Source organism: Spermophilus citellus (assembly GCF_964194105.1).
Source record: "Spermophilus citellus genome assembly, chromosome: 5".
Lineage (NCBI taxonomy): Eukaryota > Metazoa > Chordata > Mammalia > Rodentia > Sciuridae > Spermophilus > Spermophilus citellus.
The window spans coordinates 55,105,859-55,128,951 of NC_138186.1; the positions used below are offsets into that span (position 1 = coordinate 55,105,859).

Genomic DNA, 23,093 nt, shown 5'->3' on the forward strand with positions numbered 1-23,093 from the left:
AATACGTGTGTGGCGGGCGGTGGCTCTCCTTAGCCGGGGAGCCTGGAGGTGCCGGGGTGCCAGGGTAGGGGGCGGGCCGCGCTGGTAGCTGAAAGCCGGCCAAGCGCACCGCGGGCGCTCAGAGCTGGCGGCCAGGCTCCTGCGCTGCCTAAACCCGAGGGCGCTCTCCGGGAGCGCAGCGCAGGGACTTGCGGGCCGAGCCGCGGGACGCCGGGCGATCGGGGCCCGGGCAGCGGGGGCGGAAGCCCGCGGACCCCGCCCGACCCCTCCCGCGGGCGGGGCGGCCCCGCGCCGGCTCCTCCCCCGGCGCCCGCCCGGCTCAGTCGCGGCGCGCGGTTCCGCAGGTGGCAGCGATGGCCCAGTCCTGAGCGCCCCGCCATGGCCGGCGCCCCCAGCCCGCTGCGCCTGGCGCTCCTGCTGCTCGGGGCCGTGGGCAGGGCTGGCCCCCGCCCCCAGGTGAGCCCCGGGGACCCCGGGGGGGAGGGGGAAGGGCCTGAGGACTCGGGGACCCCGCAGGAGCCCCCGGACTTGAGTGAAACTCCCTCACTGCAGACGGGGGAACCGAAAGCCTCCCGGGCGGACTAGGGACTGGAGAGTTGTGTGGCCCAGGTGGAGCCTGGATAGGGAACAATCCCCCTCCACGCTGGTGAGGCGCCCACTTCCTCGCCGCCAGGGCCCATCTGCCAGGGCACCAGCTGTCCTGGCCGCCCTGCGCTGACTACTGCGCCGCATCCTTGTCCTTCCCAAACCACTTTCCCAACTCCTTCTCCTCCTCAGCCCGTGCCGCGGCTCTGTCACACCCCAGTTCTCACTGCTGATCACCCCCCCATGCCCCAGACCCCTGGCCTGCGGTGCGTACCCCTATACTTGCGTCCCCATCCTCCCGTTAAAAACCGTGAGAGGGCTCCGGGAGGGCTGAGAAGGCCAGGTGTGGAGACCCAGCTTGTTCCCTCTGGCATCAGACCCCCAGGACAGCCTTTGACTTATAGCCCCAGGGACCCTGTGGTGGTAACTCGTCCTTCCTCATGACCTCCCAGATGGGACTTGAGTGCCACCTCCTCCCTTGGCCCCTGCAGCAAACACAAGCCTCAGTGGTCCTCCAGAAACACTCAGCCCCCCCAGCACACATACTCTGCTGACACCCATTCTGATCCCCCTGATTGACAGCCCATGCCAGATTGCATACTGGGACGCACAGAAACACTCTGGCCTCATTGCTGTTACAGGAGAGAGCAGGCCACAGGTGGACCCTTGTAGCCCCCTCTCTGGCTCTCCTTGCCCTCTCTGCCCTCCCTGCCCCAGACCCCAGCCAGAGGAGGTGTTAGCTGCCTTTGGAGAGGACGGCTGTCCAAAGATGCTGGGACATGCTTGAGCAGAGAGGAGGCACAGGTTTGGGTGGCCTGTCTTTTGACAGAGAACACTCCCCTCTCATCACCTCTCACTCTTAAACCCTGACCTAAAGAACTGAGATCTTTGGGGGTGGACCTGTACTGGTCTTGAAATTTGTCCCAGAATGGGAGAAAGGCTGTCTTAGTGAGAGCAGACACCACTGCTGACTCAGAATCCAGATGTGGACAGATATGCCTCTCAGCTAGGGTGCCAGCACCTTTTCAGCCCCTAAATCCTTTTCCAGACTCATTCTCTCCCTCTCCCTATTTCCAAGAGCCAGTTGCTACCCCTGGTCCCAGGAGAAGCCCTCTCTCATTCCATGGTGCTTTCCTCAGGACTTCCCAGTCAGGCTATGGCTTTCCTGGTGAAGTCAGGATCTTTCCATGCCAGGACTGCAGACTCACTACCTGTTCTTGCTCATCGTATGGGCTGTGAAGGGATGGGGTGGGAGGCTGTGCGTCCTGGTCCCATCCTGCTGCAGGCCAAGTTTGCAGATCTGGTTTGGATGAAAAAAAAGAAAGAAAAAGAAAGAAAGCTACTATGGACTATGTGTCTTCTCCCCAGCCCCTTTTTGCAGAGGTAACAGGCTCCCTGAACCTGCCCTTTCCTCTGATTCCCCCTCACTCCTCAGTCCTGGACCATAACAGGACTGGGGTAGCAGAGACGGACAGGAGTCACCAGGCACTGAGCAGAGAGGGTGGAGCTTTGGGGAGATGCTCTCGTTGTGGGCAACAGAGATGTGACTGACAGGCGGCTTTGAGGTTAGACTGCAGTAATTGTGACAAAACCTCATACACGCATATAAGACTCTAAAAAAGTGAACTTTGCATTTTGTTTTCTGTCTAGGAGGTCAGTAAGACTAGAGTTACTCCTTATGTCACTGATGGAGGGACAAAAACTCAGAAAAAGAGGGTTCCCTGTATAAGGTGGCCCTGCAGTTTAGAAGCACAGAAGGAAAAGGGGGTGGGGCCTGGTCCCCTCCTCCTAGGGGCAGGACTGTGGGGAGAATTAAATGAGCCACTGTCATGTCTGCTGAGGCTGGAGGCCACTTGCCTATAGATAGGGGATGGCTGAGTCCACTTCTGATAAAGGTGACCTAGGTCACTCCTTCACTATTGCTGGGAAGGACCACTCCCCTCCCCTGTTCCTTACCTCCCCAAGACTTTCGGCATAAGACTGGTCTCTGAGAAGACAGGAGTGCCTTTAACACCCAAATTAAAACCAGACAGAACTGGGTTCAAATATGAGGTCTACTACTAGCTGGTGGGGTAGGATACTGGTCTTGGGTAGGATACTGGACCATCTTGAACCTCAGTGTCCTCATCTGTAAGTAAGAATGACAAGATCTATCACATAAGGTCAGTGAGAGGATTGGGGTATTAGCACCCTGAAATGGCTGCTTTAGTCACCTGAGAGTATTGGTCTGTTTGTCTTCTGGAACCTGGAAGTGTTCCCAGAGCTAAGAACAGGACCTGAGAGGGGTCTCTGTACTCTCGTAAAGGGCAGACAGGGTCCAGAGCTGTGCCTTGGTCAGTGTGGACTTTGCCTTGAGCGAGGCTTCCTCCCAGATATAGACCCAGTGAGGGGTCAGAAACCACCTCCTGCCTCCAGTGCCTTCCTCTAAGGAAAAGCGGGCCCCTCCTTCCCTGTAGCCTGCAGGGCCAATTCCTGCGTGTGCATCTGCACCTACGTGCGTGAGACACAGAGAGGGGTCTGTGGGATAGAGGTGGCTACAGAGAGACAGATGGGGGAGGAGGGGGCAGGCGGATGAACCCCATTTCCCTGGGCATCTGTATATGACCCTGTGTGTGACCATCTGCCTGGACAGGAGTCATTGTGTGTGTAGCAACATCTTAGCATGTAACTGGGTGCCCAACAGTGTGTGTTGGTGACCCTTATTTGATACTTTGTCTGTGGGAGGTGTGACATACTGGGAAGTATGTGTGTGACATCCTGCTGGTATGTATTTGTGTGTGTGTGTGTGTGTGTGTGTGTGTGTGAGAGAGAGAGAGAGAGAGAGAGAGAAGGGGGAGTGTGTACATGTGGCAGTGTCTATGTTTGCGACAGTGTGAGTCAAGTGTATGAGTCCAGAGGCATGGGGTTTGTGTATGTGTCTGTGTGCAAGTGTGTATTGGGGGCAGTGTTTCAGCATGTGAGTGTGCCTGGCAGTCTGTGTGTGATTGTATGTGTGGAGGGAATGACCCCATTTCACGGTCTCAGCATTAGACATGTCCTTGAGGGTGTGCGTGATAATGCATGTGACCATTTATCTGTGCCAGGGTTCCTTAGCTTGTGAGAAGGTGTGTGCTGTTCACATCTCCCTGACCTGTTGTTCAGACATCTAAATTCCTTAAAGAAAAAAAAAATGGGAGGGGGGACAAAGAGAGAGGTCTCTGGCAGCCTCCCCCTGCAGGGCCACGGTGGAAGGCATGACTTGGGCTCTGGGAGGTGGCAGGTAGGAAGGACAGGGTCCTGAGGGAGAGGCCAGGGAGACCAAAAGGTCTACTTGGAGCCTTCCAGATATTTGTCTGGAGCCCTCTCTGCTCCTTCTGAGAGGCCCTCCCTCCCTCCCATCACCCACCCAGTGGCCCAGAAAGGCTGTGTTCTCTCTCTCCTTTTCCTCAACCCAGAAAGTTTCCAGAAAGGGAAAGAACTTGGTTCACATATTCACACACAGAAGTAGGAGGCCCTTTCCCCATTGCAGTCAGGTTTAGAGAGGGGGACGGTCCCAGGCCTTGGGAAGCCTGTCACCTGAGGGTCCCACCCCTCCCACATCCTTCCTTCTGCCCTTCTTCCTGCAAATGCTACCCGCTGGCTCTAGGCTTGACACCTCCCGAAGGTTTCCATCTATCTGTATTCAGTCACTCTGAACAGGAGCAAATGCCACTGTCCAGGTGAGGAAGTAGAGGCCCCAAAAGATAAAATGCGCCATACGTTAATGAACAGAGCTAGGATATAAACCAAGGACTTGTGACACTTCCTGTGCTCATTCCCACAGACCACACCACTCCCTCTGACATTCCCTTTCCTGTCTCCTGCTTCCTCCCCAAACTCCTGAACCTGGGGGATGCCCCTCCTTATTGTCACCTCCAGCCCTGTCATCCCCCTCAGAGGGATTCCAAGCAGCCTGAAGTCCTGATTCTAAAATCTGCCCACCTGCCCTTACTCTGTCCCCTTAGGTCCCCACTGCTGCCCTGTTCTTGTACCAGAGCTGTGAGGGACAGGGACACCTGCCACTGTGTCCTCCCCACCCTCCAGACATCTCACCAGACTTGGAGCAGGGACTCAGGTGGCAGGAGGAGGAAGTAGGGGGAAGATATGGGCAGGACCTACCCCGTCCCCAACAGGGCAGGGAGCCCCAAGCCTTCCCCGCTTCACTTAACCATTGGCCACATCTGCTGCTGGAAGCTGTCACTAATTAAGCAGAATAACTGGTCTTTGGGCATGAAAATCTATGAGTTTCATCTTTCTGAGAATTTGCTGATTCTAGAAGGAAAGGAGGAATGAGGCCCCCAAATCTAGGAAGCCAGACCTGCCTATTCCACTCGCCGGTTTCCCCCGAGCAGCAGAATCCTGAGGACATGCCTTGACTGAGCCTCCTCCACTTGCAGGGGCCACTCACGAGGATCCCGTGGGGCAGCGTTTCTTACCATCCCACTTGGCACAGGTGGAAGCTGAAGCCGGAAGTTAAACTTGCACAAGTCACAGACTGAATTTATGGGAGAGTCAGGATCAGGCCCACATCTGAGCCCAAAGCTAGACAGTTCCCCCTCCACTGTGTCACCTGGGCACCTCAGCCTGTGATACTTATTAGCCCCAGCCTCACTTACCTGCTCTTGTCACAGGGCAGAGCCTTGTACCTGCCCTCCATTCTTTCCCCACCTGGCTGGGCACTAACACTAACCCACAGCTTTCCCACTCACCAGAGCACCCATGTTCCTCCCTCTGTGCTTTGTCCCTGCCATGCCCTGCTGACATGCCACCCTCCTTGCTAACGGCCACCCCACCCTCCCTTCAGTGTACCCCCACCTCCAGTATTTAGAACCACCTAGCAACCATGCCAAGCACTTCTAGCATTCTTGGTCATGTCACTTGTCCTGAAAAGCATTTGACCCCCACCCCAAGCAGCCCTGGGACCCTCTATAGTCAGGGCTCTATGGGCCATCTTTATATGCTCCATGTCCCCTCCGCCCACCACTACTTAAAACCTGGCACACCCAGGGCCTCCCATGAAGCTGTGGAAAAGGCCAAACTCTCCATAGTTGGTGCTGAGTATATGTAGGCAGGGGTGGGGTAGGGGCTGGCGGGCATCTGGAGATCCTGAGCAGGCACAGGGAAAGAGCAGGACACCCCGATCGTCAGGGAGCCCCACAACGGAGGGGGAGACATAGCCTGCCCTCGGGGAACCCCAGTCTGAGGAGACAGCCTGTCCTTAGAGAGCCCCAGTCTGAGAGACATGTAGCCTCTTCCTCAGGGACCCCTCGTCTGAGAGAGACAGGGCCGTGTCCCAAGGGAGTCCCAGTCTGAGGGGGTGCAGCCTGTCCTCAGGGACCCCCCAGTCTGAGGGGCAGAGGAAGATAATCTCATATCCATACTTTGCTCAGAATAGGTGAGAAGGACACTTCTGTTGGAGCCACCTGGGTGTGGGTGGCCAGGCTGGCCCTCCCCTGCTGTCCTGCTGGAAGGTGCTGGGATCTGCAGGCCTCCTTCTCACTCCCCGCCTAGACACACCTTCTGCCCTGTTCCTGTTCCTGTCCCCAGTGACCCTGCTTCCTGCTGTCTTCCTATTGGAAACAGAGGTTAAGGGGAGTTCTCCAGCAGGAAGAGGGAGCAGGGAGATGGTTTTCTCAGGAAAACCTTGCCACCCCCTCAGCAGAAATCACGCTAAAAATCGCACCACCATGTTTACTGTTGGTATATTTGATTTCCTTTTCTTCCTTCACCCCCAACAAATAAGCTGATCTTTAGCCTCAGAAGAGCCCTGTTCTCCAGGGCAGTCCCCCCGCCCGCCAGCCTTAGCTCACTCACTGCTCAGAGCAAGCCTGACTCCACTCTGGAGCTTTCCATGTGGCTAGGGAAGCTCAGGTTGGCACCTGTGACTTTGGAGAGATGTCTTTAACCACAGCTCAGCTCACCCCAGGGCAGGACTACCTGGCACCAGGTCTGGTGTGTGCTTAGGGTGCTGCGGGTGAGTCAGGGACACCAGCTTCTGAAATGCTTTAATTTCAGCCCACGTGTACATCTCTGTGATTTCAAAAAGTGAAATTTTGTTTTAAATTATGTATAGACCCTAAATTTTATACAAGGGGCTCTCCGGTCATTTTGGCAACTACAGCCTCACAATAAGGAATATTTATAATCTTTAAGGCTGTTCAGGAAAAAAAAATGAAAATGATAAAGCACCCAACCCAAAGGCATTGCATACATACACACGCATGCACGCATACATACACACGCATGCACGCACACACCACCACCACCAACAATAAACGTGCAGAGGGTGGTGCCTGGGGGAGTGGGGCTGTTTGGTTGGGACTGTGTGTTCCTTTAGGTGAAAATTGAGATTCATATCCCCCACTCACAAGGAGGGCCCCTCCCATCACAGGTGTGACTTCAGTGTTCTGGAACCTTCTTGACCCCTTCCACCATGTCCTCTCAGGGTGCCTTTTCCTCCTGGTGGGTAGAGCTGGGCTGAGTAATGGATCTGTGTCATGTTAGAGGGTGGCACTGGTGGGCTAGCCCTCCTTGGTCAGTGTTGGGTTTTGCAGGAGGAGTACTCATCTGGCTCTGTCTGTAGTGCCAGGTGTGACTGCACCCTACACCCTCAGTCCTCAAGCACAGTCACGCAGCTGGGGAGCTCCAGGTCTGATCCTTAGCTCTGCTTCCTGAGGTGCTGGGTGCACTCTGCTTTCTGAGGTGCTGGGTGCACTTAGGCAGGCTGAGGAGGCATGGGGAGGTGGGAGGCCCTGGCAATAAGGCAGCCCTGGCCCTCAGGAAGTCCTCTCCTAGACCAGGGCACGAGGACATGAATGAGTCACACATGCTGTGCTCCCCCTTCACCCACCCATCCCCTGAAACTACCTACTACCTTTGCGTCAGGCTCCCCGCCGCCCGGGAAGGGTGCGGGTGCAGAAGGCTCCGCTCGTTCTCCCTGTCAGAGGGGGCCGTTGCCTGCCTGGTGGGGTTTGGGTGTCTAAGATCCCTAGAGATCAAAAAACCAAGAGGGTGGCGGTGAGAAGGCAGAAGAGGGGCTGGCTGGGCCCACAGGTCCCCATTTCTGCCCTTTCCCCTCCAGGGCGCCACCGTGTCCCTCTCTGAGACGGTGCAGAAATGGCGAGAGTACCGTCGCCAGTGCCAGCGCTTCTTGACGGAGGCTCCACCTCCGGCTACAGGTAGGTCCAGGTGGGGCCTCATCCTCACCCTCTCCCCCAGCCAATGCTCAGAAAGTGGTGATGGAGCCCACGTTCATGGTTGGGTGTCATTTGCCTCTCTGGGACATCACAGCTGCCCTATGCACCCAGCTTTTTGTCAAGCTGTCCCCTCTCCTGAATGCCTCTCTGTCCCTGTCCCCTACCTAGAACCACAGGTTCTTCCAGCTCAAGCTCTCCTTCCCCCAGGAATCTCTGTTGTCTTTACCCAGTGGCCTGTGCTCAGCTTTGGGGGGCTGTCCAATCTTTCCACCCCAGCTGGAGCCTCTCAGAGCGGAGACCTGGCCTTTCCATTTCATATCCTCCTTGGCCCCTGCTGGCCTGTGCAGAGACTAAAAGTCCAACAAGCACATTTAAAAGAGTGAATATTGCCCGGAGTTTGTAAGGTGGTTTACAGAGCACAGTATTACAGTCATATGGTCCTGGGATCAAATCCTGACTGTAATTATCACACGGTCACTTGAGAAAGGCTTTCTCAGCCTCATAAGCTACCGTTTCTCTCTGATCTGTGATGGGTAACCTAAAGTAGGCCTTTAGGGATTGTTTACTGAGCACTTACTATGTCCATGTATGTACATACAGTCTTCTCCCCCACAAGGTCCCACGGGGTGGGGGATACCTCCCTTTACAGAGAGGAAACAGGGACCAAGTCACTTGCTCAAGCAGCTTGTTCCTGCAATGTGGGAAAAGTGCTTGGCATACAGTAAGCACTCAGCAGAGGTCAGTGGAGTGTGGCCTCCATCCTGGGGAGAGGTGGGGATGCTCCCTGGCTCCACTGGCAAGGACTCTAAGATGATCTCCTCTGCCTGCAGGCCTCTTCTGCAACCGGACCTTTGATGACTATGCTTGCTGGCCAGATGGGCCCCCAGGTTCCTTTGTGAATGTCAGCTGCCCCTGGTACCTGCCTTGGGCCAGCAGTGGTGAGTCTTTCCCCTCCCTGCATCCAGGAGGCCAGGAAATTCTTGGGGGTGGGGGAGACACCCAGGTGTCTTTGCTCTGCTGCACCTACGTGTGTGTGTGTGTGTGTGTGTGTGTGTCTGTCTGTCTGTCTGTCTGTCTGTATGTATGTAGGTGGCCCATACCTGGTCGGGGCACCTGTCCACTTCCTGACTCTTCAGGAGCTCACGGGGAGCAGTGAGCAGGGTGTTGGTGGGTGGCCCCTCAGGCCTTCCCCAGCTACTCCTGCCTGCAGGGGAGATTCTGAACTGGGAAAGGTGCAGCTGGGGAGGTGGGAGGGTCACTGGGTGCAGAGACCTACAGAGGCTGCTGGGGACACTTGACTAGGGGGGTAATTAATATGTCCTCTAACCTCTCTCAGCCTCCTGTGCTGGGGCACCATGGGATACAGGAGTTGGTCTCCATGGGCTTCATAACAGGAGAAGAGGCTCTTATCATCATCATCATCATAGCTGGCGTTTATTGAATACCTACTATGTGCCAAGTCCTGTGCTAAAAGAGGGACATTTGTTTGATCCTTACGGCCACCCTGTGGTTATGCTGGTCTAGATGAGGAAACGAAGGCCCCGGGAAGTTTAAGTCACATGTTCCAAATGAGGCAGTGAATGGCAGAGCCCGGATTTGATCTAGTCCTTGCCCTTACCCTTGTGCCCCAGAAGGCCTGAGCCCAAACACAAACTGGTCACAGGTGAGAGTGAGCGAGAAGTCCAGCCATGGGGTGCCAGGGACTTCCTGGAGGAGGTGGCCTGGCGGGGCCTGATGTAAGCTTCACCTCAGCCCGAGAGACTCTGAGATCAGAGGAAGGCCAGGGGGTCTCCTAAGAAGGCTGCACCCCCACCCTGAGGTGCACAGAGGAGCCAGGGCTGGGAAGAGGCAGGCACCTGGGGAGGACCTGGATTCACACGGTCCTCTTCACCATGGCCTCTTTACACTTGACCTACACGAGCTTCTTCTGTCCTCACGACAACTCTGTTGAGGCAAGAACTCTGATCGCCCTCTCATTTCCAGATAAGGAAACTGAGACACAGAGATGCTCAGTGGCTTTTCTAAGTCCACACAGCTAAGGAGCTGCGGACCTAGGAGTCAGTCCTGGAGGCTGGTTTACAGTCTCTGTGTTCAGCTGCTACGCCAGGCTTTCTCTGGGGACATGTGCTGTCTGGGCACACCCCAGGGAGGGCAGTGAGTGTCCCACCCTCTTCCTATGGGCCCTGCAGTCCCCCAGCTCTGCCTGTAGATGGCCTGACCAGCTGTGTGGGCAGAGCAGGTTCCCAGGCCGCTGGGCCTGGGTTTGCTCGCCCTGGAGGTGGGATAGAGCGGGCGGCATCACTGTGGGGAACACTGAAGGTCCTTGAAAAAACTGTGGCTATCAATTTTCTCACCCTCCCCGCACACCTTCCTGACTCCCACATGGCACACACGTTCCCTGTCTCTCCAAGATTTGGGACTGCTGCTCGGCCGGCCTCGGCTGGGCCGCTAGACCCCAGGGAGCCAGGCGCGGGACAAGGCCCATCACTCAGCACTAAGCGCCCCCAGCTCTGCCTGCTGCTCGCGGCTCCATCCATCACCTTTAATTTTATTTGAGCAGGAAATAGGTCCTGGTGGTGCCCGTTTATGAGCGAACACGGTTTTATTGCTTTCTCCATGAAGATAACGGCCTGTGCACAGGCCCCCTGCCAGCCTCCTCCCCCTCCCCCGTCGCCAGGCTAATTTACTCCCTTTTTTGACACTGGGAATCACCAGCTCTGCCTCCTCTCCCTGAGTTAGGGACCCGCAGAGACACCCACCAGGCTCCCCAAACATAATTGCTGTCTCTGGCCTGGTGCTTCCCCAACAGATGCTGGCACCCGAGCTGCCTGACCCCCACCTGGGGCATATGGAGTGGGAAGGGGGCAGTCTGGAGCTTTCTTGGCAGCCAATGAGGAAACTTCACAGTGTGAGCCAAGGTTGGGGAGAAGGAAGACATTGTCTCGGGCGGAGGCCGGGCAGAAAGCATGCCCTGCAAGGAGTTAAGAGTGGATTTAAATGCAGGGTCCCTCACACAGGCTGGGCAGGGCCAAGGGGCCAGTAAGGCACATATGAAGCTCCCAGAACTAAAAACGTGGAAAGCTTTAGCTCCCCTAGACCTGAGCAGCAAGGGGCAGGAGTGGGGCTGAGGTCCTCCTGATAGCTGGGGCTGAGATGGGAAGGCCACCAGCAGGGCTGTGTCTGCAGAGGGGAGAAGCCACTGCCGGAACTTCAGAACCAAGCAGGGAGGGGCTGCTGTCCTTCTGTCCCTGCCTCCCACTGGCCAGACTCAGCAGAGGGCCAGGAGCCTAGTGACACAGGGAGCAGGCAGAAGAGTGGGCGATTTGAGAAAAAAATTAGATTCCAAACAATGACCGAAGCCCTTTGTGAGGATCCCAGGGTACCATAAGACCTTCAGGGGTGTGTGCGTGTCCTGGAGAGAAGGGGGACTTCACCTCGAGGCTGAAAGGGTCAGCCCAGCCGCTCAGGCAGTGGTGCTAGGGAGGTGGTGCCTCGGGTATGGTATAGGGAAGGCTCCCGGGGACAGGTGACATCTGGGCCAGGCCTAGCAGAATAGGCAGGTGCAGAAAGGAGAAGGAAGGGCCCCTTACAGAGGGAGGACATTCAGGCAGCACTGTGGACATGGGTCCAGGCCTCAGAGCTGCACAGTGTCCCAGAGGAGCCAGCCAGGTCTTGAATTCTGACCTTCCTGATTGAGAACCTGGACTCAGGAAGGTGCAGAGGGCGGGAGCAGGAGGGAGAGGAGGGCGGTGTTGGGGGGAAGTGCCGCGTGCACACAGGATCGTGAGCTCCAGAGAGCCTGTCGCTGCCCCAGGGCCCTGCAACAGCCTGGTTCACCCACAAATCATTCCAGCCTCATTAGCTGCCCCTCTCCTGATTTCTACCTGTTTGTTAGCTTAATTCTAATTATATGAGAGTCATAAAATGCTTTTAAAATAGTCTATCATTCACAGTTCTTAGAAACTCTGGCAGGTGCCTCCCCCGAGTAATGTCGAGCCCAGGAGCTTTTACAGCAGGCTGCGGTTGCCAAGGGGAGACTGAGGCACGAGCTGGGCCCCAGAGGTGCCCTGGCTGAAGAGTCATCAGACCCTTCCCTGGCCTCAGCGAAGGGCTGAGTGGCAGCAGAGTCTCTACAGTGTCCAGACCCAGCCCACCTCCAGCCAGAATGGGTGCCTGGGGAGCACGGGCTCAGCCAGTGTTAAAGGTCTGCTATGCACCAGAGACTTCACTGTTTTATCTCCTGAGAAAGTCATTTTGCTTCCCATTTTACAGATGAGGAAACTGAGACCCCAAGGGCCCATAGCTGGTTGAGGGCAGAACCAGGATTTGAACTTGTGTCTGTGGAGTTGGGAACCTGGGCTCCTTCTCCTGAGCCCTGATGCTCCAGGCTACCTTTCCCACCAGTTTGGGGAGGGGCCTGTTCCTTGCCTCTCTGAGTCTCAGCATCCCCATCTGTACAATGGACCCAGTGGCCCTTGATGGCTGCCTCTGTTGCCAGGGTGCGGGAGCTAATGGATTCATGAGCTGCTCTCCACAGCCCTGAGTGCCCACATCCTCATGGACGGGCGGCTGTCAGCTCGATAACAGGCGCTGCGACAGTTTCCGGGAGGAGAAGTGTTTAATTGGGGGTTTTATTTCCAGACCAGGGTCTGACTTAATGAAATATCCCTGAGCCTCCTGGCATGCAGTTCCTTGTGTTGACAAGACGGAGCCAAGCCCCTGGCTGAGATTGACCAGCTCCTCCCAGGCCAGATAAAGCTGGGCCGATAAGCAGGTCCGTGTCCAAACCCAGCCCACCTCCAGCCAAGACTGGCGCCTGGGGACCATGGCTCGGCCAGGAACCAGCCCTGGCTTTTCACATTTGATGCTAATGAAGGATAACTGACAGATGCTCTTGCACAGGCTGACTGAGCTTCTCATCGACATGGTGCTCCCTGACTCTGTGACAAGAATGTACACATCTGTGCGCACACCGCTTCCCCAACCCCCCTGGCTGGCCCTGAACAGGGGGCATGAGGAGTGCAAGCTCCCCCAGGGCCGCAATGGCAAAGAGACCAGTTGGCCCATGATTGACATGGTTGACTATTAGCAGCAAGTCTTGCTGCTAACTTCTGTCCTCTGAAGACAGAGAGCTAGAAGCCTGGCTCTGCTACTTCTAACCGCCTGATCTCAAGCAAGTCACCTGGCTTCTCAGAGGCTGTTTCTTCATGTGTAAAATGGGGTTGACGATGCCTACCTGCACAGGTGTCAGGCACGCAGCAGGTGTTCAGAAATCGATTCTGTGGATGCCCAGCTGCAGACCAGGCTCTGGCACCTGCTCACTGCCCATGGAGTCCGCTCAGGTCCCCGTTACTGCTCTTCGAGGTATCTACAGCCAAAGACTGGTCTTGCTGCCTATCAGATGACTTGACCCCCAGGAAAGGATTTCAGGCATCCCGCAGCAGATAGAAGAGGCATTTGGGGACCCGAGAGGAGCCCTTCAAGTTACTAAAATCAGACCATGCGCCTCCCCTTCTCTGGGTTTACATGTGCCTGATTTTGTTCGTCAGTGCATTAGAGGGGTCCCCCAGTGATCACCCCACCGCCAGAAGTTCTACCATTAGACTTTGGGTTCTCATTTCTCTCCTAGGTGAAGTCTCTTTTTAAATTCAGGTTCTGCTGGGGAGGTGGCTCGGTGGTAGAGCACTTGCCAAGCATGTGAGAGGTCCTGGGTTCAATCCCCAGCACTGCCAAAAAATAAATAAGTAAAACACATATCTTCCCTGAAGGAGTACCTCTGCAAGTCCAGGATGCCGGGCTGGGTAATGGGGGTGAGTGTTAGGGAAGGAAAGACAAGGTCCAGTCAACAGGCTCTTCTGGTATAGGAACTGGACCCTGTGATAAAGATCTCCTTGCCTTGTGACAACAACCTTAGGATCTGTAAAACAGAGCCCCTGGATTAGAAGGTCGCCCTCCAGGCCCCTGAGGGACACTCCTTGGCACACGCATGTTCACTAACCTCATTTTATTGCTGATCTCTCAACCTGAGCACTGACCAGCCACTTGTCACCCAGGACCTCTGGTGGCTTCTCCCTCCCCCCCCCCATCACTGTGCCTGCCTCACACAGCTCAGGAAGCTGATCTTTAAAATCTTCTAGTCTTTTAGAATTTAAAATCTTTTAAAGTGTTCCCAGCCAGCTTCCCTCCTCAATCACCGTGACAACTCCTCTGTCCCTTACCTGTTCCCTGGCCTGGTGCCAGACTCGGGTTCCCCTGCAGGGAGGTGAGGAATGAGGTGTTTTCTCCTAGACACAAGTGAGCACTCTCCCCACCCCACATCCAACCCGGGGCCATAAGCCTGTCTCCCTGGGTGGGGTAGGGGAGGACCGTGGAGCTTGTGGGGATGCTCTTAGCACCTGGGTACCCAGGTGGGATGGGAATGGCCACAGGTGATATTTTCTCCTAGCTCTGCTAGGCCTCTCTCATCTCTGCTGGTTTGTATTGGTGGTATTCCTTTCTTGTGAGAGTCTTGACTGTGCCTCGTCCCCAGACTAGGCGCTACCTGAGGGCAGGGGCTAGGTCACTCCCCTCTCTCAGACTAGAAGGTCTCCAAGGGCTGTTTCCATCTCCAAGTATGACTAGGGGTTACTTGAAGTAGACGCTTGCTCTTCCCCTTTGAAGGGGAAGTCCACCTGCACGTGGAGACTGTGTCCCCTTTAGATCGGGTGGTCTTTGAAGGGGAGTCTGTGTCCTGGATCAGATTGACTGGGACTTCCTAAGGGGAAAGCTGTGTCCACCCTCAACTGGGCATCACTGGGACATCTGCCTCAGACGGGGTCTCCCTGCGGACTGGGCTGTATCTCCCCTCAGAGAACAGAGCTGGGTCTTCTTAGACTAGTCTCCTGGAAGACAGAGCCTTATCTTCCCTCAGACTGGGGCACCCTGAGGTAGGGGCTGCCTCCTCCCTCTCAGGAGTTCAGAGCCTCGGGGTCTTCAGTTTTCTTAGGATCTGACGTCCCCAAAGAGTGTGAGAGGTAAATGGGGCCAAGTTAGAAAATCAGAAGTCACAGAAGGTGACTGTGGCAGGGTCCCCTGTGTGTGATTTAATGCTGGGGCTGGGACATGGATCTGGACTGGACTGACCTCATCTCAGAGATATGGGTTCATCCCTCTGCATCCCCTGGTAGCCAAGAGGCGAAGCTGAGGGTGGGACTGGGTGACCAGTCCACCTTAGTGACCTGCTGTCCCATCCCGGAGCCATCATGGTTTATGGGATGGGATGAAGGTGTGTGTGTGTGTGTGTGTGTGTGTGTGTGTGTGTGTGTGTGTGAGGTCTGAGCCTCCTACTGTCTCACAAGTGGAGCAGGGATGACCTTCAGGATGGGGAAGGACAAGGGCCTTCGAGCACCAGACAGGCCGCCTGTCTCCAGGCGGAGGCTCAGCCACCCTCTCCTCTCCCAGTGCCACAGGGCCACGTGTACCGGTTCTGCACAGCGGAGGGCCTCTGGCTGCACAAGGACAACTCCAGCCAGCCGTGGAGGGACCTGTCGGAGTGCGAGGAGTCCAAGCGAGGGGAGAAAGTGAGTTTGGGAGGATTTCTGAGCCCAGGACCCAGCAGCAGGGTCTCCACGGTGGGCTTCTGGGGGGCCTGTCTGTGCTCCTCTCATGCACCCCCTGTCGCACCTTCTGGGGTCTGGGAACTTCCCAGGGCCTCCGAAGCCGTGTCCGTAGGTCATTCTCTTCCTCCGTTCTGGGCTCCCCAGTGGGGTCTGCCTTGGGGCCCTCCCTGTCCTTATCCCCTGGAGAGAAGTGTGAGGAGTGAGGGGGCAGTGGACGGCACCACCCTCACTGTGTCCCCCTGTACTCACAGGGCTCCCCGGAGGAGCAGCTCCTGTCCCTTTACATCATCTACACGGTGGGCTATGCGCTCTCCTTCTCCGCCCTGGTCATCGCCTCCGCCATCCTCCTCAGCTTCAGGTAAGGGGCTGAGACCCTGAGAGGGGGCTCCTTCATGCTCTCTGCCCCAGGTAGCCAAAGCAACCATACAATACGCCCTTCTTTCTGGAACTCTCTGGAGAACACAGGTTGAAAACGCAGGTCAGCACTGTGTACACACTCGGATATCTGCTGGGTAACTATGTCCACGTGTACTGCAAAAATGACCCCCGTCACCTTAACAGGGTGGAAAATCCTAGGGATCCTCTCCAGTGAGAGGGTGTATCTTCAGTAATCAATAATTCAGTATGATTTTAGGTGATTAGAAATTCTGCTCTGTCAGATGAGACCTTCCTCCTAGACTAGGAGCTGGGGAGCAGGTTCCCCCATTCCCTCTGGGTACATCAGGGGAGCTGGGTTCAGGGACAGGAAGACTTCTGAGAGTGGGGACAACTCTGAGGGTAGAGACTTTAGGACACCAGCCCAGCAGGAATAGGAGATGTGGTATTCCTCTTTTTGCCCCCAAGTCACCTGGCACAGTGCTGAGCACACAGTCAGTACTCAATAAATGCATTCACTGGACTAATATTCTTCTCTTTTATTATGAAGCCTTTCAGTGATGAATGCATCCAGCCTTCAAGTAGAGTCACACTCCCTGGTGACTGTAAGATCAGCCCCTGGCCACCCCCACCAGAGGAAACCCCTGGCCAGACCTCTTATGAGGTCCCACTCATTTCCTCATCCTTGTACCATGTTTCTAAGTGTCTGTGAAAATATACAGCATGGCTTATGTATTTTTAATAGTACATCATAGATATTCTTCTGCATTTTATTTTGGTTCAACATTATGTTTTTGTAAGATTCACATTAACCAGGTAGTTCTATATCATTAATTTTAACAGTCATTCCATATTCTTTTGTTGTAGCACGGCTTAATTGTCTGATATCATTTTAATAGATAACTTATTTCTGACTTGTAAACCTTGCTATGATGGGCTTTCTCACCTGTGACCCGTCCTATGTCTCCCTAGGGCATGTATCTAGGGGTTCAACGGCCCAATCAAATACCACCTGCTTTTGCAAATTTACTAGGTGGTAGTAAAGTTGCTCTTCAAAGTGGTCATCACCAATTTTCCCTCTCCCCAGTAGTAAAAGAGAATCCTTTGCTTAACATCCTCCCCAATATTTAATATTTTTAGAAATTAAGTGTCGCTACTCTGAAGTATGTGAAATATCTCATTACAATTTTAATTTGCATTTAATTTTTAATTTTATTTTCCCAGGCATTTTTTTCATGGTTTATTCTATGACTTGATTGTTCATATCCTTTGCTGAATTTTTATTTGTCTATTTGGCTTTTTCTTGTTTATCTCAGGCACTCATTATTCTAGACACTAGCCCACGATGTACCCTCTCTGAATCTCTGTTTCTTTACTCACTCCATGGTGCCCTTTATGCAATAGAAGTTCTACATTTTAATGGGTTGAAATTATTCTATTATTTCCTGTTGATAAAAAGACTTATCAATAAATGTTGTCAATTGATAAAATTAACTTTTATCAATTGATAAAAAAATTATTCTTTTCCAAAGACTAAATTTACTTTATGCTTTTCTGTAAGGAATCTTACCCCATTTTAGAATCACAAAGATGGTCACCTATATTTCCTTCTAAAAGAGAGTTTTTGCTCTTTCCCTGTGGTTCTCTGATCCACCTGGAACTTATTTTTGTGTGTGGTGAAAATCAGGGGCTTAGTTTCATTTTTCCATGCGTACATATAATTGATTGTCTCAGTACCATTTACTGGTTACCCATGCCTTCCCTCTTGGTTTGCAGTGTCAATCTACCATACCAGAAGTGCCTATATATTTGCAAGTTGGTTTCTGTCATTTATACTCTTTTCTATTGGTCTGTTTATCTTCCCTGTCCCAAAACGATGGTGACTTTCTCCTAAAGATTTTTTAGAGCTGGTCATGATGGCACATGCCTATAATCCCAGAGGCTTGGGAGACTAAGGCACAAGGATAGCAAATTCAAAGCCAGCCTAACAACTTAGTGACTCCCTAGAGACCCTGTCTCAAAATAAAATAAAAAGTAAAAAAGGGCTGGGGATGTGGCTCAGTGGATTAAGCGCCCTGGGTGCTCAATTCCTGGTACAAAAAAAAAAAAAAGATTCACTAAAACTCCTAGTTCTATTATAACAGGGACCCTACTTAGTGATTCTTTAGGAATTCTGGACTATTCCTGGCCCTCTGCTCTTTAAAAAAAAAAATTAAGCAGGCATTGAACCCAGGGGCACTTAACCACTGAGCCACATCCCCAACCCTTTATAATATTTTATCTTGAGACACAGTCTTGCTGAGTTGCTTAGGGCCTTGCTAAGTTGCGGAGGCTGGCTTTGAACCTGTGATTCTCCTGCCTCAGCCTCCAAAGCCACTGGGATTATAAGCATGTGACACTGTGCCCAGCATCTAAAGTTGTTAAAGTTCCATAAAAAAAGAAGTTGGTGTTTTTATTACAGCTGCACTGAATTTATTGATTAATGTGGGAAGAACTAACCGACTCCTTCAGGACAATGTCTCTTTTTATCCTTAAGTATAGAATAGATAGGTGATTTTCATTAATTTAAGATTTCCCTAATGATTTGAAGTAAGTTTTATACTGTTCCCATAATGATTTTGCCCACTTTCTTGTTAGACTTATTTCTAGGTAATCAATTAAAATATTATAAATGAATTACTCTTTAAATTCACTTCTTAAGTGTTTGCTGCTGGTATGTGTAAATGTATATATCAGCAACCTTGCTGAACCCTCTCACTTGTTCTAATAACTCATCTGTATGCTGACTTGGATTCTCATGAAGATAATACGTCATCTGCAAATAATTGCCATTTTGTTTATTTTCAATTCTTGCCCATTTTTTTCTCTGGCCTTATTTTATCGGCTAAGATCTGAAGTACTTGTTGAATAGAAGTGATGATAGTGCAGGTCTTTATCTTATTCCTGATTTTAAAGTAAATATTTTCAGAGTTTCTCAGTTAAAAATAATGTTTTAGGCTGGGCTGTGGCTCAGTGATAGAGCACTTGCCTAGCATGTGGGAGGATTCGATTCTCAACACCACATATAAATAAATTAACAAATTAAAAGAAAAATAAAGGTTCATTGACAATTTAAAAAATATTTTTTAAAAAAGAATAATGTTTTCTCTGGTTGGGTAGATAGATAGCCTTTTTCACCTTAAGAACTGCCCTCAGAGTTTCCATTGGCTATACCTTTTACATGAAGGATACTGACCTTGTGTCCAGTGCCTTCTGCCTGCTCTGCCTCAGGGAGCAGGCCAGAGGCATTTAACACAGGGACCCTGCCACAAAGAACCCAAGTCCCCACTGGGGAGGCCGAGCCTCACACATACATCTCTTGGCGCATGGGTGACTGAATGTAGAGGCTGCAGGGTGACAGAATATGGTCGGGGGACGGGGCAGTGCCTGACAGCTGAGGCTTCATGGAGAGGCAGGACTTGAGCTGGACCAGAGGGTTTTCCAGGCTACGGGGGAGAAGGGCCTTCGAAGAGGAAGGAAGAGCTGGAAACATGCCCCGTGGTGTGGCCAGAGAGCTGGGGCTTGCAGAGCAGGACTGTTGGCCATCTTGCCAGGGATGGGCCTGCTTTCTCCCTCAGACACCTGCACTGTACCCGGAACTACATCCACCTGAATCTGTTTGCATCCTTCATCCTGCGAGCACTGTCTGTCTTCATCAAGGACGCAGCCCTCAAGTGGATGTACAGCACAGCCGCCCAGCAGCACCAGTGGGACGGGCTCCTCTCCTACCAGGTATGTCCTGTGCCCAAGAGGCGCCTGGGGGGTGGTGGTGGATGGTTGGTGAAGCCCTGCTCCTCCCACTCCACTTAGGCCTGGGACAGGAGAGGCAAGAGCTGCCTGGGCTTGACCCCCAGGGAGCCCTAGTCCCGTGGGAGAGGCAGTCCCCTTTGGGACCTTCCATTCCAATGAGAGAGGAGTCTCACTGGCGACTCCAGTCTCAGGGTGAAGACCCTGTCCCCGGGGGTTCTCAGTCTGACCCAAGAGAGCCGTCTGCCCCTGGGAGCTGTGTCATCAACCCCTCTGAGGCTGCTTCTCCTCTGCGTGGGGGGTGACATCACAGTGCTTCCTTCCCTGAGGGAGGGAGGTTCCCTGAGCTAAGGCAGACCTTCCTGGCACAGCCCTGGCCAGAGGATGTGAGCGCCCTCATCCCACATGACCATGGCAGGCCAGCAGCTGGGGCCGACAGGGAAGGGTAGCAACGGCCTAGCAGGAGGCAGGGCTGCCATCTCACCGGGCCCTTCCCCTGCCCCCAGGACTCCCTGGGCTGCCGCCTGGTGTTCCTGCTCATGCAGTACTGCGTGGCGGCCAACTACTACTGGCTGCTGGTGGAGGGCGTCTACCTGTACACTCTGCTGGCCTTCTCCGTCTTCTCGGAGCAGCGCATCTTCAGGGTCTACCTGAGCGTAGGCTGGGGTAAGGCCCACCGCCATGTCATGTCACTGACCTCACCAGACCCCCACCTGGACCAGCCGCATGGGGTGGGAGACCCTGACGCCCCTACCAACTTGGTGCCCAGAACACTCTGCCAGGCCAAGGGGCAGAGCCCACCCATTAGTCCTGAGCACAGGGCCTCTTGCTGAGGGGATCACTGGGCACCGCAGGGGGTTACGGGTCTCACTCCACGACATACCTGTTATGTAACTGTCCTCCCATAATGGAAATCTCCAACCCCCCCGGCCAAATACCACCCTCTGCCACAACCATATAGCCAATGAGGACATGGCACTGTCCACAAACCCCTGCTTCTGAGGTCCTGTGGGGAAGGACCTCCACACCAGGCCAGGGCAGCCCTAGGCTCTGAGGGCAGTGGTGAGTCCTGGCTCGAGGAGGAGTGGTCAGGAGGATGGGGCCTGAGGGGACGGGGTTCTGTCTCTTGGTGATGAAGAGGCGGGTGAGAGGAGAGCCCAGGAAGCAGGTGGACCACTGATGTGCCTGGAGCCCAGCCTGAAATGTTCTAGCCAAAAAAGTTTGCCAAGAACCATCGTGTCTTTTTTTTTTTTTTTTTTTGCTGGAACATTTCTGGTTGTGCTTCTGCCTCTCGCCTCACAGGATAGTGATGAGGGGCCTGTTGGAGTTCCGCGGGGGGCTAGGAGCTCTGCACCACCAGCAAAGCCCGTGACAACCCTTCCTGGAGGAGCCCACAGGCACCACCGGGGACGGAGCCCAGAGTAGGCCCTGCCCACTGACCCTCAATCTGCCGTGGGCTCTGTGTATCTGGCAGACACACCTCACCACCTCCCATGCTTGGCTGTCCATTTCCCTTCATGCACCTCCCCTGGAAAACTTTGGCCAGTGCTGCCCAGGACTCCAGGGACTTCCCAGCTCTGCTCCAGCAGATGCCTGCCACCTTTCTCCCTCCTGGTCCTCCTCTGAGCCTTTACAAGTCTGTTCTTGGTCCAGGAATGTCCCGGAGCGTCCTCCCAGGGGCTGCCAGCCCTGTCTTCTGGAAGCTTCCTCAGGCTGCTGGGCCCTCAGGGCTCTGCCCTCCCCAGCCCTCAGCCTCCTGTTCTGTCCTCATGTGTCATTCATTTTTTTCTGGCGTGCCTCAGCTCCATCCTAGAAGAGACGCTCTGGAGAGGTTTTAGTGTGACCAGTGTCTTACAGACACCAAAACCTAGAGCAGGACAGGGCCTTAGAAGAAGAGCAGGCAGTGTAGCCCGGGTCTCCCAGCTCCTGGGACGCCTGCCAGGGGGCTTGGCTGGTGCTCCAGCTCTTCAGTGTTCTACAGGCCCCTCAGCAGGATCAGGCCTCTGGACAGGTGGCAGTAGGCCTGACTTCCCAGTGCAGATCCCTGTTGCTCCCTCCACCTCCTCCCCCAGGACCCTCCCACCTGCACTCAGGAGGCCCTTCCTCACCTCCCAGCCTTCTTCATCCTGCCTGGCAGTCCATCAGGCAGCTGAAGAGCCCTGCAGCTCCCTGGGTTGGGGAGGAGGCAGGTCATTGAGGGCTGCTCAGGGAAAGCTGTCCTCAGGGTGGGGGACCATGTCTGTTCATTCTGGGAAATAGCATCAGTGCTGTTAGTGCCTGTCACCATAGCGACCTGAAGGCAGGACCAATCAAAGGGATGGTGTGGTGTGCAGCAGAGCAGGGAGGTTGGTGGGGCTGGCGGGGATACACGGGTGCCTTGGAGGTCTCTGGGTGGGCGGTGGGGGAAGGGGCCTTTTTCCTGCCACCTCACATCCTAGCTTGGGGCTCAGGGTCTGTGGAGAATGAAGGCAGGACCAGGCAGATGCCCTCCCCAACCAAAGAATGTCTTCTACTTGAGACTTGGAGTAGGGAGAGGCAGAGAGAGACAAAGCCAGCCGAACAGAGTGGGGGGCGGGGTGGGCAGGACTCACAGGGACCTTAGGGCTCTGCTGTGATGCCAGGAGGCCCGGTCCAAATTAGGATGCTCGGGAACAACTTTAGGCTTCCTGTACAAGCAGAATCAGAACTAGGACTCCAGTGCATTTGGGCTGAACCCCCAAAAGACAAATCAACCTCTGTCACGGTCCATGAGTGGTTGGGTACCCCTGGAAACGGCAGGGGAAGGAAGGCGAGTGAGGGAGGAGGGGAACATCACTCTCAGAGCCGGTTCTCTGTGTCTTAATTTGACCTTTCTGTCCCCCACCCCGCCTGACTTGGCCATCCTGGACTGGGCAGTTTTGCGTGTGGCAGGGTTGTGCGCTTGCTTTTCAAAAAGGCTTTGTTTGGGAGATGGTAATGGAGGCATGAAGCTCTCCCTGGCTGAGTGAGCTCCCCCATCCTGGAGCAGGGTCTCAGAAGGAAGGGACGGCAGGTGGCTGGAGATGCCCAACAGGAAGTTTCTGTCTGTGTGTTTGACTCAGGAGGGGGCCTGTTCTGGCCTGGAGAGCTTCCCTCTCCTCCTTGGTGTGTTGATTCATTCATTCATTGGTCCTGTTCTTACTGAACAGCTTCTTCACAGTAGAGCCCACACTCTGTTCTGGGACTGTTCGAAGTCATCCACTTCCTATCCGGTCTCACGCAGGTCTATTTTTATGTCATTGTGGATACTGAGGGTCTGGTTTGTGTAAATGTAAATGGGCCAGGAGAAAGAGACCCGGTGAAGAGAGCGTTCCATCCTCCCTCCGCCTGCGTCATCAGGCACAGTAGACCCGGGCACATGAGCCAATGAGTAGCTGCTGTTGTGTGGACATCAGCAAGTTGAGGATGTTGGTGATGTGGTGGCTCTGAGGAGGTTCTGCCCCGGAAAGGTGCTCCTGGGGGAGACCCCTCAAAGCCATACATGCACATGCAAGGACCCCACCCCACACACCCATCC

At 54.2% G+C, this 23,093-nt stretch overlaps 1 protein-coding gene across 1 annotated transcript in view; it reads left to right on the forward strand.

Moving 5' to 3' along the window:
- The first annotated feature begins 337 nt into the window (after positions 1–337).
- GLP1R (glucagon like peptide 1 receptor) overlaps positions 338–23,093 on the forward strand; it is a 32,548-nt gene continuing 9,792 nt past the window's right edge. Inside the window, exons 1-7 of the mRNA XM_081295867.1 lie at positions 338–456; positions 7,685–7,781; positions 8,630–8,737; positions 15,240–15,358; positions 15,649–15,755; positions 19,390–19,543; positions 20,065–20,224. Coding sequence (XP_081151993.1) covers positions 379–456; positions 7,685–7,781; positions 8,630–8,737; positions 15,240–15,358; positions 15,649–15,755; positions 19,390–19,543; positions 20,065–20,224 — 823 coding nt within the window. The 5' untranslated portion in view covers positions 338–378. The remainder of the gene's footprint in view (positions 457–7,684; positions 7,782–8,629; positions 8,738–15,239; positions 15,359–15,648; positions 15,756–19,389; positions 19,544–20,064; positions 20,225–23,093) is intronic.